The 14,202-nt window shown below is 35.2% G+C and overlaps 1 protein-coding gene across 1 annotated transcript in view; it reads right to left on the bottom strand.

Annotated features, from left to right (window-relative positions):
- Positions 1-14,202, bottom strand: part of LOC128674472 (uncharacterized) — a 28,722-nt gene that overhangs the window by 720 nt on the left and 13,800 nt on the right. The window contains exons 4-9 of the mRNA XM_053752993.2: positions 10,869-11,074; positions 6,785-6,965; positions 3,650-3,808; positions 2,521-2,660; positions 1,277-1,457; positions 745-953 (exon numbers count right to left, since the gene is read on the bottom strand). Coding sequence (XP_053608968.1) covers positions 745-953; positions 1,277-1,457; positions 2,521-2,660; positions 3,650-3,808; positions 6,785-6,965; positions 10,869-11,074 — 1,076 coding nt within the window. The remainder of the gene's footprint in view (positions 1-744; positions 954-1,276; positions 1,458-2,520; positions 2,661-3,649; positions 3,809-6,784; positions 6,966-10,868; positions 11,075-14,202) is intronic.

Raw genomic sequence — 14,202 nt, 5'->3', positions numbered from 1 at the left:
GCTATATCAACGACTACAAAACCCTTTCTTTAAGGTAAGTCATATGAAGGGGTTACCCGTTCAGATAGCAGGCTAATTTATGCTTTAAGCTCAGGCCATACGGTCTTAATTTGAATAAATTGTAATGCACAACAAATACCTACTAAGCGCGAGCGGTAAAGCGGTGCGTTATTATTTACACTATTCAAGTGTCGTTTCGTGTCTTTTAGGCTCTTCACACACGGAGCTACGCAAATTTGCACAGGAGTGGGGTGTGATGAAATCTACACCCCTTCCCCCCGCAGGCATTTAAGGGGAAAGCCAAACAGGGTAAGCGCTATAACGATCGGGTTACCCCTTCGAAAGAGTTAGCCATATGATATGGGAAATCCTTTGAAAGGGTTAGTCTCACCATATGGGATAGTCATTGGATTGGGTTAGCCATTGAACAGGTTACACAAGAATATGGGAAAGCTTTTCAAAGGATTAAGCAAACGAACGGCTTGTCCGGTCGATAGATAAGACAGATAGTAATGACGCACATGCATTTTTAATAATATCTGTATCGGAAGCTCACTATAGGTACAAGGAAGACCAGGTAAGAAACATTACTTCGCCTCGTAAAGCAGCTTGTTCATGATGCCCTTCCTCCTCTAGGCAGGATCTGGGGCGGTCACCTTCACGTCCACCAGCTGCTTTTCAGGGAACCTCTCCCACGGCCTGGCCCCTGTCTCCCGCAGCGCCAGCATCTGTAGGACTACTTACTCAGTCTCGTGAAGCAGCTTGTTCATGATGCCCTTTCTTCGCCAGGCAGGGTCTGTGGCGGTCACCTTCACTTCCACCAGCTGCTTTTCAGGGAACCTCTCCCAAAGCCTGGCCCCTGTCTCCCGCTGCGCCAGGATGTGTAGGATCCGCTGGAACTTTGAGTTCTGGCATCTTTGCGCTTGGCTGTAGAGGTCGTTGCCGTTGTCTTCCTGGCGGAATCACAACTGATTTCATGGAGGGAAATGATGAATTCGCAATCGAAAAGACGATGCATCATCAATTTTTTGAAGGTCTGAAGGATGACCACAAAAAGGAATTTGTAAATAGTCAAAAACTAATTATATGCTATTTGTTTCCTGCATTAGCAGTGACTTCATCTCTAGACAAACTTGATTTGAGGAAATTGCAAGCAACTAAAGGTGTTGTTTTTTAAAGGTGCACAATTGAATGCAGTCATTTTATTTTAGTCTATCATCAAGGTCAGGTCAAATAAGTAGGTATATCTACTTCTCTACTATAGAAGATATCTTACTTCTTTCAAAGGACAGACTCCATTAATGATAACCCCGACTATATTTCCGTCTCGGTCCTGAGCCTTGTATGACAGCCCTTCAAGCAGGGAATGAGTGCAGTACTCGTCCAGGTCAGGACAGGAGCCGGGACCAGTGTACAGGTCCACTGCTTCGTTTAACGGCTCGTCCACGTAGAATGTTCTGGAATATAAAGTATCAAAACTACTTATTTGTAAATACGTTTTATGTGGTGAATTAATGTGTTGAAATCTTAGATTATGGAAAAAAATATAGAATGTCCATGCTGTTGAAATAGCAGCTGCGTGCTGGAAACTTCCTCTGCTGAAATTAGAGTGACTGTGGGACAAATCCACAGATTGAGTTAGTTTCTCATCTCTTACGTTAGTTCGTCATCTCAGTTCCAGGCTTGTATTATGGAATATCTGGGATCGATAGACAATTATTTTATTATTTTTCCTATTACATCTTACCAATAGAGATATAAATTTGGTACGTAGAGTTTCGCTCCGGACACGTTTACCTAGAAATGTTTTTATTGTGGTCTCCTTTTATTTTTTCTAAATCATATCTTCGTAAGTATCTGGTTCTACAAAATGCTGCTCAGCTTATGATATGACGACTTGAAAACTTGTTTTAAACGAATAAAAAATAATATACATAATAAATTAGGATCCGTGAAGACCAACACTGGTGACATAAATTTTAAACACGTGCACTGCATATGGAAATGACTGAGAACATATTGAGAAGTTAGCATCTTTTGTCTGTACAATTAGGTACGCATTATACGGAATTTTAACCTGTTAAAGACAGGACAAGTGCCAGGCGGACTCGCGGACCGAGGGTTCCGTAAAATTCCAATTTTACGACAGAAAGAGTAGTTATAAGTTTAACGTATTTGTGTAATTGTATGTCTGTCCGTGGCCAAACGACTGAACTGATTTTGATCTAGATTGATTTAGATTTTTTATGTGGAGAAATTAACGAATGAAGAGACCGAGACCGAGAGTATCGGAGTCGGGAGTTTCTTAAATTTTTAATTTAGTTTTTATTTTGTACTTAAATATTTCCATTTTCTTCTCTTTATCTTTATTATCACTTAATTATCGCGAAATTTTATGATCTTAGATCTTATCTTTTAAGGTACTCACAGAACCCTAAAAATAAGTAAAATATCTGGGAGGTAGGTATAGTACGGCACATCAACCGCATCTCTATATTTTTGTTGATATTGTGTACTAACCTTCGCAATAAATCCATGATAGCTTCAACATCTCTCTCGGACACCGGTTGAATCGAATACGTCTGTTCTGTCATCGTGGTCTTAAATTCGATTCCCAAGTTCAAGTAGCTACACCGCCTTACGACATGAGGAAACAATATCTGTAAATTTAAAAATTAAATTCTAAGATATACACCTACCTAGTTCACAGATTTACCAGAACCTTTGGTTCTTCTTTCACAAAAGTTTGTTAAACAGTACATGCTACATAGTAGGTGCTTTTCATTATACCGTGACCTTAGAATAGGTACCTATAGAGAAGACTGTGACAGTACTCTGGATAAGTTACCAGCAAGTGACAAGGATAAGTTCGAATTGTAGGTAGGTTAATATGATCGATTACGTTTTGTAACAATTTTACTTGATAAAAACAATTTTAATTAATAGATATCATAAATGTGGAAGTGTGTTTGTTTCTCCTTATTTCACGTCAAAATGGAGCAATAAAGTGTTTCTTTTTTCGTGTTAGGCTATTTATTGCCGCGAGTAGAGCTGCGGGCAACTCTGTAATAAATAATTACTCTTCTGAAGGAACTTATATTATGATCTATTCGAGACTTGCTGCAAACAAAACACTAAGCTGCCTACCTACGTCTTTATATTTTACGTTCATTTAAAATTGGCGATGATATAACTTTAGCAAAGTACTAGGATCAACATGTAGGTACGTCGGCAACCTTTGCATGAACTTGTTTATAACAACTACATAATTTGGAATAAATCCATGGAGTATCAAATGAACAAAAATATTCAATAAAATATTCTATGAATGAATATGATTTACTCTAAATACTACTACTTTAAGTACTTAAATCTTACTTAACGAAAGTGTATTGCAGAATTCCAATCTGATGAAATGAATGAATTCTATCAAGCAGAATTTTGGTATTCAGAAACTTTTCGGCATTGTTGTAACGACAATAGAATTAAAATATTAATAAAATACTACGCAGTTATACTTTTATGCATAAATTGATTCGTACTTAGGTAGACGCGTAATCTGATCACTTACATTTACTTAGTTCTGACAAACATTTAGCTTACATATTTATTTTTAGAAATATCGAATACAATTGACGAAATTACATACCTTTACCCACAATTCGGCTTCTATCAATAGATTATATAGAAATTTATCGATAATCTTTGAAGATAAAAGGTGTTTTCTCGTCGAATATAGAGTATCGTGTTTTAAGCGCGCGCGCCGCGTTGCAACTAAAAATATTCGAGTGGCGCGCGCATTACCATAATTATAACGGTAAAAGATAATAATATTTCATTTATCATGTTAAAAAAATATTATCATGTTTTGCTTTGTGGATAATCAAGATCTAAATGTCGGTATTAGGACCACACTTCACTACACCATACGTTTAGGTGTACTTATGTCTTCGATATTTGGTTCAGTGCGCTGATAACCAATATTTAGATTTTTCATTACTCACTTCATTTCAAAAACCTCCCTCCTCGTTGAAACAAAAGTCATTTTATACTTATCACAAGCGAGGTAAGTATAAATAGCTTATCTGCTTCAGTCCTAGGTCCTTCTTTCATATACATATCTAATGTTTCCGCAACCTAAACTAAAAACGCTGGTGACAGTGCTAGCATTTTTAAAGGATTTAATAACCCTTTTACGTGACAAATAAAGTACATAACACTAATTATCGAAAGTTTGCCGTGTGTTTGCACTGTGCACACATCTTCAGGCATTTAAAAATAAATGGGAAAACTTACGCTTAATATTAGTTCTCTTAGCCCATAACATGTCTACCACATTCCATCATAATTATGATGAAGCATGGCACAAGCCACAAGTTGCATTTGCAGGTTTGCAGTACTGGATGTTAAAAAGTCCAGTACTGGATGGAATGTAAATCAAGATATAATCGTGATGCATACACCACCGTACGTAGTATTTTGGTTAATTAATTTGGAGAGTGGGTATGGTCATTCTCAATTTATCAAACATTCTCAAATTTGGCCAAATTTGGAGCAAATTTGTCCCTATACGAAAATATTTACCTTATTGATATTAGACTATTGTTTATAGGAAGATACAGGAAAACTAAAAATACCTATAGATTTCATTTGATGGGGAAGCTAAAAATAAAATTAGGCGATAGAGTCACAGCAACAGAGTAAGAATTTGAAAAAAACTGTCTGTATGTCAGTCTGTACACGCTAATCTTCGGAACTACTAGATAGATTTTAATGAAATTTTTTTGTTATATAGCTATTAAGCCTGGGCAACATATAGGGTATAATTGAAAACTGGAACACCTGATGGAGAACAATGATGGTACAGCTTAACTATAGGAAATATTGAAATGACGCCTTAACAAAAGTTACTCAGCCTGATGGGCATTTTCTGTTGAGATATAAAAATCGAAGATCTGGAACATCTGGTGTAGACCCATGACGGTGCTGCTAAACTATACGAAAAATAGAAATGACGCTCTAATAAAAGTTGTTCAGTCTGATGAGCATTTTCTGTTGAGGTATAAACATCGAAGATCTGGAACACCTGAAGAAGAGTCATAATAGTTCAGCTAAACTATAGAAAGTATACTTTTTCACTCTGATTAACATCTTCTGTGTGTATTGGGTATCGTTACATTTGTCTGTATAATTACATTTCTCTAATAGTTTCGACTCCTTACCAAAAATTGATCGGCCACGCGAACGAAGTCGCAGGCATCAGCTAGTGTGATAATATAACGTAACGTAATAAGAAAACAATATGGTTTTGTAAACATTTATTATTCTGATGATAAATCCCAAGAAATTGCCAGGTACCTACCTACCTTTAAATATAGATTTTAAGATATACAAAAATTACTTAAATACGTATACAAAATAGCAATTACACAGAACTAAATCAAAATGAATATATCACAAACTACTATGTAGTGTAATAATACTTAAAATCACAATAAATTTTAAAAGGAACTACATTGTAGGTGCGTGCTTAGTTATAATTTCTAGACTTATATAACTTATTCAGTAACATTACCTTAATTTTACATTGACCGAATACGAAGTACAAATTACAGAACTGCACTTACTGCAGAAAGAAACACGTACTTGTAGTTAGCTAAAATCTAATGTTTTGTCATTATAAAACATATAAATATCTATGTTGCGTGATAATTTTCATATATTTTTAAACGCAAGTCTTGATATTTATTTCAATATTTTTGCAAAATTTGGTGTACCCTAAATATGAAACACATTTTACATTTTGATAGAAGTATTCTACTTATCTATTATCACAGTTGCAATACTGTGCTAACACTATTATTTTTTGACAGGCAGTTTTGTGCATATACGAAGAGAAACTATTACGAAATTATTAAAAATCATTATAGAACTTGATGTGCGGTCTGCACCACGAAATATTTACAATTATTTGGCTATATGTGGAGTGGAACTATAAAGAACATATATTGTAGTTGACTGTAGCGTCGCTTTGCGGCACTTCTGTACCTGTTAGCTCTACTAGTGGATGTAATAAATGTGTTTTTACAATCATATGTAAGAGCTGGAAGGAAGCAAGGAACAGACAAGAAAAGAATTATTGGATGCAAAATACTGTTAAACCCATAGATATCATTTATATTACACTTAGATATAGGTAGTTCTATGGTTAAACTTTCTGTTTAATCCAATCTTTGACTAGTCTACAGTGAAGCAAATAACGACGCCTGTGGTATGTGGTGGTGATTGATTAATTTTCACTTAACTCTAATCTTCATTTTCTTCAATCACCTGTAAATAAGGAAACATGATTGTAAAGTTGCATTTTCTTGAGAATATTGGGATAATACTATACTATATAGTTTTACTTCGCAATTTTTTGCGAAGTAAGAAATAACAGGCACCTAAATTCTGAAAATTTTTGCATTTATTTTGCCTGTTAAAAATATATTTGCGTGGAAATAATACATCCCTTGAACAACCAAGTGAATAGGCCTATAACTTTTTCGATTAGGTACGTAGTTCAGTGCTGAAAGATCAAAATAATTATCGATTAACCGGGATGGATCTGAGTCGGGTATAGGATAGTCGGAATATAGGGGCTCACTTTACACATAGAGCTAGATTCCTACCAGCTAAAACATTATTTTCCTGTGGTAACTAATAAACTTTATAGGGATTGGAAATAATCCCCATGAAGTATTTCCAGTGATTGGATACAGCTGTTCACCAGCAACTTACCTCACAGTTCTTTGATATAGACTCTAGCTTCTAGATGCGGTGTCTCTGGCTGCGGCGCGTACGGAAGGTCAGCGTACAGGACAGAGTACGCCTTCTTGTACTTCAGTCGCTCAGCGGCGGCGGCAGAGAAAGCTGACGTCGTGTCCATGCGCAGCGCGCCTGCGCCGATGGACTTAGCCAGCCGTCTGGAATTCAAATTAGGAATCTTTATTATTTTTTTCTACAATTTGGTATTTGAAGCGGCCAGAATCTGTCTTCTTTCGAAGACTGGGATGAGTTTTAGTGGTAATTTGGTTCTCGGCACTTGTAGGAAAATCCGCCCCTGGTGGAGCTACGACTACTTGTGTCTGAGATTATTATGATAAAGCTACATGTATTAGCAGAGCTACAGCTAGAAACAAAAATATAAAGTATGTTCAGATGTCAGTAACTTGCAGTATAGAGTCATAATTCCGTAAGGCATAAGAACTTTAAACCGTCAGCCGTAACCACTTTTGTAATATAAGGCCACCTAAAGAAATAAAGTTCGCGCAAAGTTCAGTTACCATGCGAAACTATGTCAATTTTTAATTATTCTTTACATCTCTCAGTTTTATTTACACGCGGAAGTCAAAATTCCTTCACGGATTGTTGAATAAAATCCGAGTATATAATAACTTGGCAAAACAATGCGCGTGCGCCTTCCGCGTCACCCAACGAAATTAAAGTTGACACTGTAGGAAGCAATGATCGTAATTGGATCTATTGCAAGATAATGAGAGGCAGTTTTGGTGACATGTGAATTGAAATGACAGCTATTGTTTAATAGTGACCAATTATTGACACTTCCTGGTAGGGAAGAGCATTCAAGATTGCAGGGCCTTCGCGGTCGCAGATAGGGGTAATATGAAAAACACAATAGAACAATGTGCGAAAAACTAAACGTTACATACGGAACATTATTTGCTAAATTACAATCCAAATACATCATCCATTAAGTACTTCCATCCAGTTCACAATATCCAAACTTAATATCGTTCCATTAGGTATGTGCTCATTCCTATATTTGAAGTAAACTCTTATATTTCGAACGCCGTGAAATTATGTCGATTCGAAAGTGAAAGAAAGGAATATTATTCGATTAATCATATTTACATACCTAATTTTAGATAGAACTTAATATTAACCGAAAACTGAAGCCGAAACCCATTTCAGCTTTATGCTGTGGCACGCAGGAAGCACACCCAGCGCTGATTTTTAACTGGGCCTAGTATCAGTGAAATACAAAAAAAATAGAAGTAAATTTAGTTTTTGAAAATAAAATGCTTTGTAGTCCGAGGACTGTGGCATTAATCTCATAAGTTTTACAGTACTTAGTAATGGTACCTATGTATTGATTGTAGGATAAGGAAATAATTTTTGGGAGCTTCATCTATTTGCTGCATTAGAGTGTATCCTTTTTTTATGTTTACGGAAATTGTTTTATCGCAAAAACTTTTTGATTAAATATCAGCTTGGTGAGTCATACATTGTTTGTGTGTCAGTATCAGTTTGTAAACAATGCGTTTGAACACTGCGTGTTCGTCAGACGAATAAACGCTAATTTTAGCGCTAATTGATACATTAGATCATGAGTCGATCTGTATGGAAAATTGGCTCGCTTAAACTGTGTTTTTGAAACAGCATAAAAATATTCACTATAATCAGTAAACAGTAGAATAAACGGGATAAATTTTATCCATCTACCCGTCATATCTATTTTAATAAGTAGTAGGTATTTTCGTCTGTAAGGTGCATAAACAAAATGTTTAAATAAAAAGAAAAACACTCAATTAAAATAATTGATTAGACCATGAGCACATTGAGCACAATTACTTTGTCATGTCACACAGACAGTCATACGGCCATCCTCTGAACGTTATTACGGAGTATGCTGTAACAACAAGATCGCACGCGTCTTAATTTATATTGCGAAGATGTCAACATTCTTATTGTACTCGCAAGAATTCAATTACATACGTTCTAGAAATAGTCACATGCATGTTTCTTTTGTAACGGTCCATTATGATTATGATACAAGCGTGCAACCGCGTCGGGAATTTTTGCGCGACGCGAAGTGGAGCTCGATAATAAAGCCGAATAAGTAATAATGGTCAATGCATGCAAGTGTTATGCCTTTTTTCAACTTTTGTTATGAAAATTCTTTGTTAGTAAAATCTCTAACGAACAAAAGATCAATGTTTTTATAATTTTTAAGACACAACAATACTAAATAAATAGCCGAAAACTATATTTGTTTGACGTTTTTATTGAATTTTTTCGTAGATATGTTAATAATTCGTATCATAAAAGTAAAAATCAAGTAGAAGTTGCCTATGTTTGAACGGGAGTCGTTTAACGATAAACATACCAAATTTCATCAACGGTCCAGCGGTTTAGCCGTTAAAACGGAACAGACGTCTGTCTGTCTAGATATCTGTCTAGATAGAAGACTTTCGCATTTATAATATTAATTATGTATTTCAGAAAGATCGAATATTTACAGGTATTATTCAAATCTAGCATCTCATAAGCGATAGTAAACCCATCAGCTGGTTGCTGACCAGCACTATTTCTGCATTTAAGTGCCACCATGCAATAATCCTCGTGTCAACCTGTCCGCTGTAACGGACAAAGACTTGATGTATCTGAAGTTTAACATTTTTGAAATAAATGAGTCATGTGTTTGTGAAAATCATAGGAATAATATTATACAATGTTTATAGAACTCTGTTTGTTTATAGTATAATCTGTGCCTTAGTTATCCCCGTTGCTACGGATATACAAAGGATACCTACTTTGAATTCTGTGGTTCCAATCAACTATTATTATCATAATCATACCTATCCAAAACCTAACGCTTTTTGGTGTTCAACAAGATCGTGCCAAATATGCCTCTATTTTTTATTTTGACACAATTTGTGTTATGTAATTGGTACGTCTTTAATAACAATAGTACCAATTTTCTAGAACATTATTTTTTAGTACAAGCATTTTCAAACCTATTAAATTAATGTACCTACCTATATATTATATAACCACTAGGTAGGTACAAACTCAAGACTCTTGTAGGCAAATAAAATAAAGATAATATAAACTTTTTGTTATGTTGCTCACTCGGTTGCCATGCAGACCTACCTACTTAAACTTTTTTTTTAATTGGGTGTTATATTTCCGGGTTCTTTTTTATAACTCGATACGTTTTTATTTAATCTTTTATTGAATGGCATGGAATATACTTAGTCGGCAAAAAGATACGGTCATGATATGATACATTTAAACAGCTCGATAACTACCGATATTTTGCGGTCCGTCAGTTGCAAATGGACCAAGCTTAACCGAGTACGACATCGGGAATTGTATTTTTTATGAGATTTTATCATGTTTATTATTGTATTTTCATTTTCATACTTCCGTATCTAAAAGGTGTAAACATAATTATTTAGCCTACGGCTTATCTATCACTGTCCTCGCGGCTGAGGTGAGCCGAAAATAGTGTGAAAATGATGGTGAATTAAAAAAATAATAATATGTATTTTTCATAATTTGGTTAATAAATTTATTATTTTATTTGTATGTATGATAATGGTTTACAGGTACTTATATAACTTAGGTTCCGAAGGGTTATTAATTAATAATAAAGAAATAATCAGGATTTAGTTCCATATGTGCCTAAAAATATTTATTTATTTCCAAAAAATATGATACAATTATTAAATTAAATCAAACTTGAAAATAAATTAAATTAAAAATAATACAAATTACTTATATGTATATCATCAAGCGTACGCCCTGCGGCATAGGCAAATTATCAAAAAGACTGACAGCGGGTCTATATTAATTCCCCATTTTTTTTTGTATTTCTAATGTAGCTTGGGGCACAAACATTTAGCTCAAATTTTTTTGGAACATTTTTGTTAATATTTTAAATTTAGTATAGTGTGTGTATAGTAAATTATGATTTTCCAAATTATAGCCCACTTACAGTTTTATTCGCACGTTTTATACCTATTTATTTACTAGCGACCCGGCTAGGTACGAGCCGGGATAAATATTGAACAGCAACTCACTCAGTCTCCTCGCACAGCACTCTCATGAGGCCCCGCCCCCGCCAATCCGAGTGCGTGGACGCTATCCTGATTTCCACCACCCGAGAGCAGGACTCTGGCAGCTTCTCCCAGATCTTGGCCTCACGGTCTAGGTGTCCCAGCACTTGCAGGATGCGGCGGAACTTCTCGTTCGGACAGTCCGATGACTTGTCTGAGTAGTCTACGTCCTGCAACAATGGATTGCAAAAGATAAAGTTAATATTGTGTAGCCAGCTTATGGGCATCCATATACTATACACTATCCCAGAACTCAGACAGATGCCGCCGCGCCGCTGACGCGAATGATTGAACAATATGAACCTGGCATAATTTGTATAAGGTCTTTTATTTAGTGCAATGTATGCCAAACCACCAAAGTTTGGCGAAATGTTTCCCAATAGTGTATATGTAGATTGAGTCTGTTCCACGAAATAAATGTGCATAACAAGCTTGTTCGCTTGCGAAATAACACAATATTCGAATAAAAAGTTAAAAATAGAATTTTCCTTTCACTTAAAAATAAAATTAACGAAGAAAAGAAGTAACAGAAAATAATTTATATATTAAAATTGGAGTGTTTTCTAAACATACAACATGAACATTTAGTAGTATCTAATAGTTGTAATCTGGGTGTGTGTTAATAAAATAAATAAATAAAAATGATAATTTTAGAGAACAATTTACGACACATATCCGATAAATCATTCTGTGGTTAGTTTGATCAACAATCCAAATAAAATTATCCTCAATCTGATTTCTATGAATCCTCTCTCTACCAAAAGTGCGTCAAACAATTTCCAACAGGAAAAAATGGATATTCGGGCAAGTTCCACGGATTTTGCCGTGTTTTTGTGGCAGTACCTATGAGAAACAGAGCAATTTGTGTGGGACCACTGGAGCACGACAACCAGTCAAGCGTGAACCTTTCCTTTGCGTCCTTGAGATCGAGATGGACCAGTCACGTTAATTATTTAAGATGACAACCGCACAGACCTACTTCCTTGCTAATATTAAACAGTCAGTTTTTGCATTGGTCAGTAACTGTAAGTAGGTTAGGTGTAATATACCTACCTAGCTATTGTATAGAGTAGGTACCTATTTAAAGAATTGACTTCTTGATTAAAGTATCATAAAGTGGCTAATATTGTGTAATGTAATATGTTCAAGAATATTATAATCGTTTTAATAAAATACCGTTTTGTTTTATACTTACGAGGGCTGCTATTTATGTATCCGGAATAACAAAATTAAACAAACATATATTATTACATATGGTTTTATTGTTTCTCGAAGTATTCTCCGCGATGATCTATGCACTTCTGCATACGATGAAACCAATTTTCAAAGCACTTTTTCCATTCTGATTGAGGTATGTCCAAAACGTGTGTTTTGAACGCATCAACGGCCTCTTCGCGGCTCGAAAAACGTTGACCACGTAATTTATTTTTAATGTTTGGAAATAAATAAAAATCATTGGGTGCCAGGTCGGGGCTGTACGGCGGATGACCCGTCAATTCAATCTTTTGACCCTCCAAAAAATTATTTGTTTCAGCCGACTTGTGGCAGCTAGCATTGTCGTGATGAAGTATGATTCTGCGTTGTGGGTTGTTCTTTCGTATTTTTTCAAAGACTTCTGGCAAACAAATGGTGGTGTACCATTCAGAATTAACCGTCCTACTATTCTCTAGTGGCACTGTAGCTACATGTCCGTTGATACCAAAAAAACAAGCGACCATTTGCTTTAAAGTGCTTCTCGCACGAACAACTTTTGTTGGATTCGGTTCATCTTGAAAGACCCACACCGTTGACTGCTGTTTAGTTTCAGGGTCATAAGCATAGATCCAGGTTTCGTCACCTGTGTAGATATTATAAACAGCTTTTGACGTGCCACGGTTGTATTTTTTTATCATTTTCTTACACCAGTCGACACGAGCCTGTTTTTGATCTACGCTCAAGTTGTGCGGAATCCAACGCGAACAAATTTTTTTAACAATTAAATGTTCGTGTAATATCGCGTGTATACTCGTCATACTAATGCCCAGAGACGCCTCTATCTCGCGGTATGTAACATGACGATCTTGCATTACTAATTGTCGCACAGCATCAATATTTTGTTGTACCACTACCGATTTAGGACGACCCTCCTTAATTTCATCCGTGAGCATAGACCGTCCACGTTGAAATTCCTTAAACCAATAATACACAGTGGTTTTCGATGGTGCTTCATCTCCAAAAGTTAAAATCAGTTGTTCGATGCACTGTTTTTGAGTTAATCCACGCCGAAAATCATAATAAATCATCGCGCGAAAATGTTCACGAGTTAAATCCATGGCAATGAAGACAAGCTATTTTCAAAATTGGCGCCAATTGAAAAAAACAAATGACAGGGACATGAAAAATATTTATTCTCTAGCCGAAGAGTTCTATTTTCAAATGTTGTAATTACTTTTTAAATATTCTAGAATTATTGGCCAGTTCCGGATACATAAATAGCAGCCTATCGTATTTAAAACCTGTTGTACGAATCAAAACTAATATGATTTATCTTATGATATAACATAAAAACCTGAGAAAATTGAATTTTTAAATATATTATTTTAAAATAATTTTACAATGTACTCGTATACATAGAATATTGGAAATAAAATATTAGTGTACTCTCGTTATTATACACAAAACAAGTAAATCTATGTGAGCTGTATCCGTTTCCTTTTATTATTATTTTACAAAATAACTATTTATCCAACATTTATTTTTCCCATCAATGTGATTTGCGGAAAATACATTGAGAGAATTTTTATGTGCAATTTAACTAAGTTGTTTTAATTTTCTTGTAACAAATAATTATAAAGGAATACTATTTATCCCAATGCGGCTATAAATGTATGTAATTGCTGATAATAGCAATTAATAACACCATTTAGTCCAGTCACTGCTATAGTTGACGCAGCTAAGTTTATGGTCAGTCTTATCTATGGTCAGTTTCCATTGGACTGGACACCTGCACGGAAGTTGAATTTACTTACAATGTGTTCTGTCCGTTGCAAATCAGTTCTAATTTGGCTTCCAGTCTAAAGATATTCATGTTGCTTTATAGTATATTAGCTACTATAAGTAATTAATTAATAGATTCTTAATTATCTTCTTCTTAGCTTATCGACTCGGCGAATCATAATAGTGAATACCAATAAGACGCGCCACCAATACAGCGCTATCCACTTAAAGACGATATAATTAAATAAATAGGTACTCATCTAAAACTTTCATCTTATTGGCAATTCTAAATCAACAACCTTTATCAGCGTATACATCGCTC

Source organism: Plodia interpunctella, chromosome 12 (assembly GCF_027563975.2).
Source record: "Plodia interpunctella isolate USDA-ARS_2022_Savannah chromosome 12, ilPloInte3.2, whole genome shotgun sequence".
NCBI classification, from domain to species: domain Eukaryota; kingdom Metazoa; phylum Arthropoda; class Insecta; order Lepidoptera; family Pyralidae; genus Plodia; species Plodia interpunctella.
Note: the sequence above shows the minus strand (reverse complement) of the source record. Positions and strands in the feature narration are given on the sequence as shown.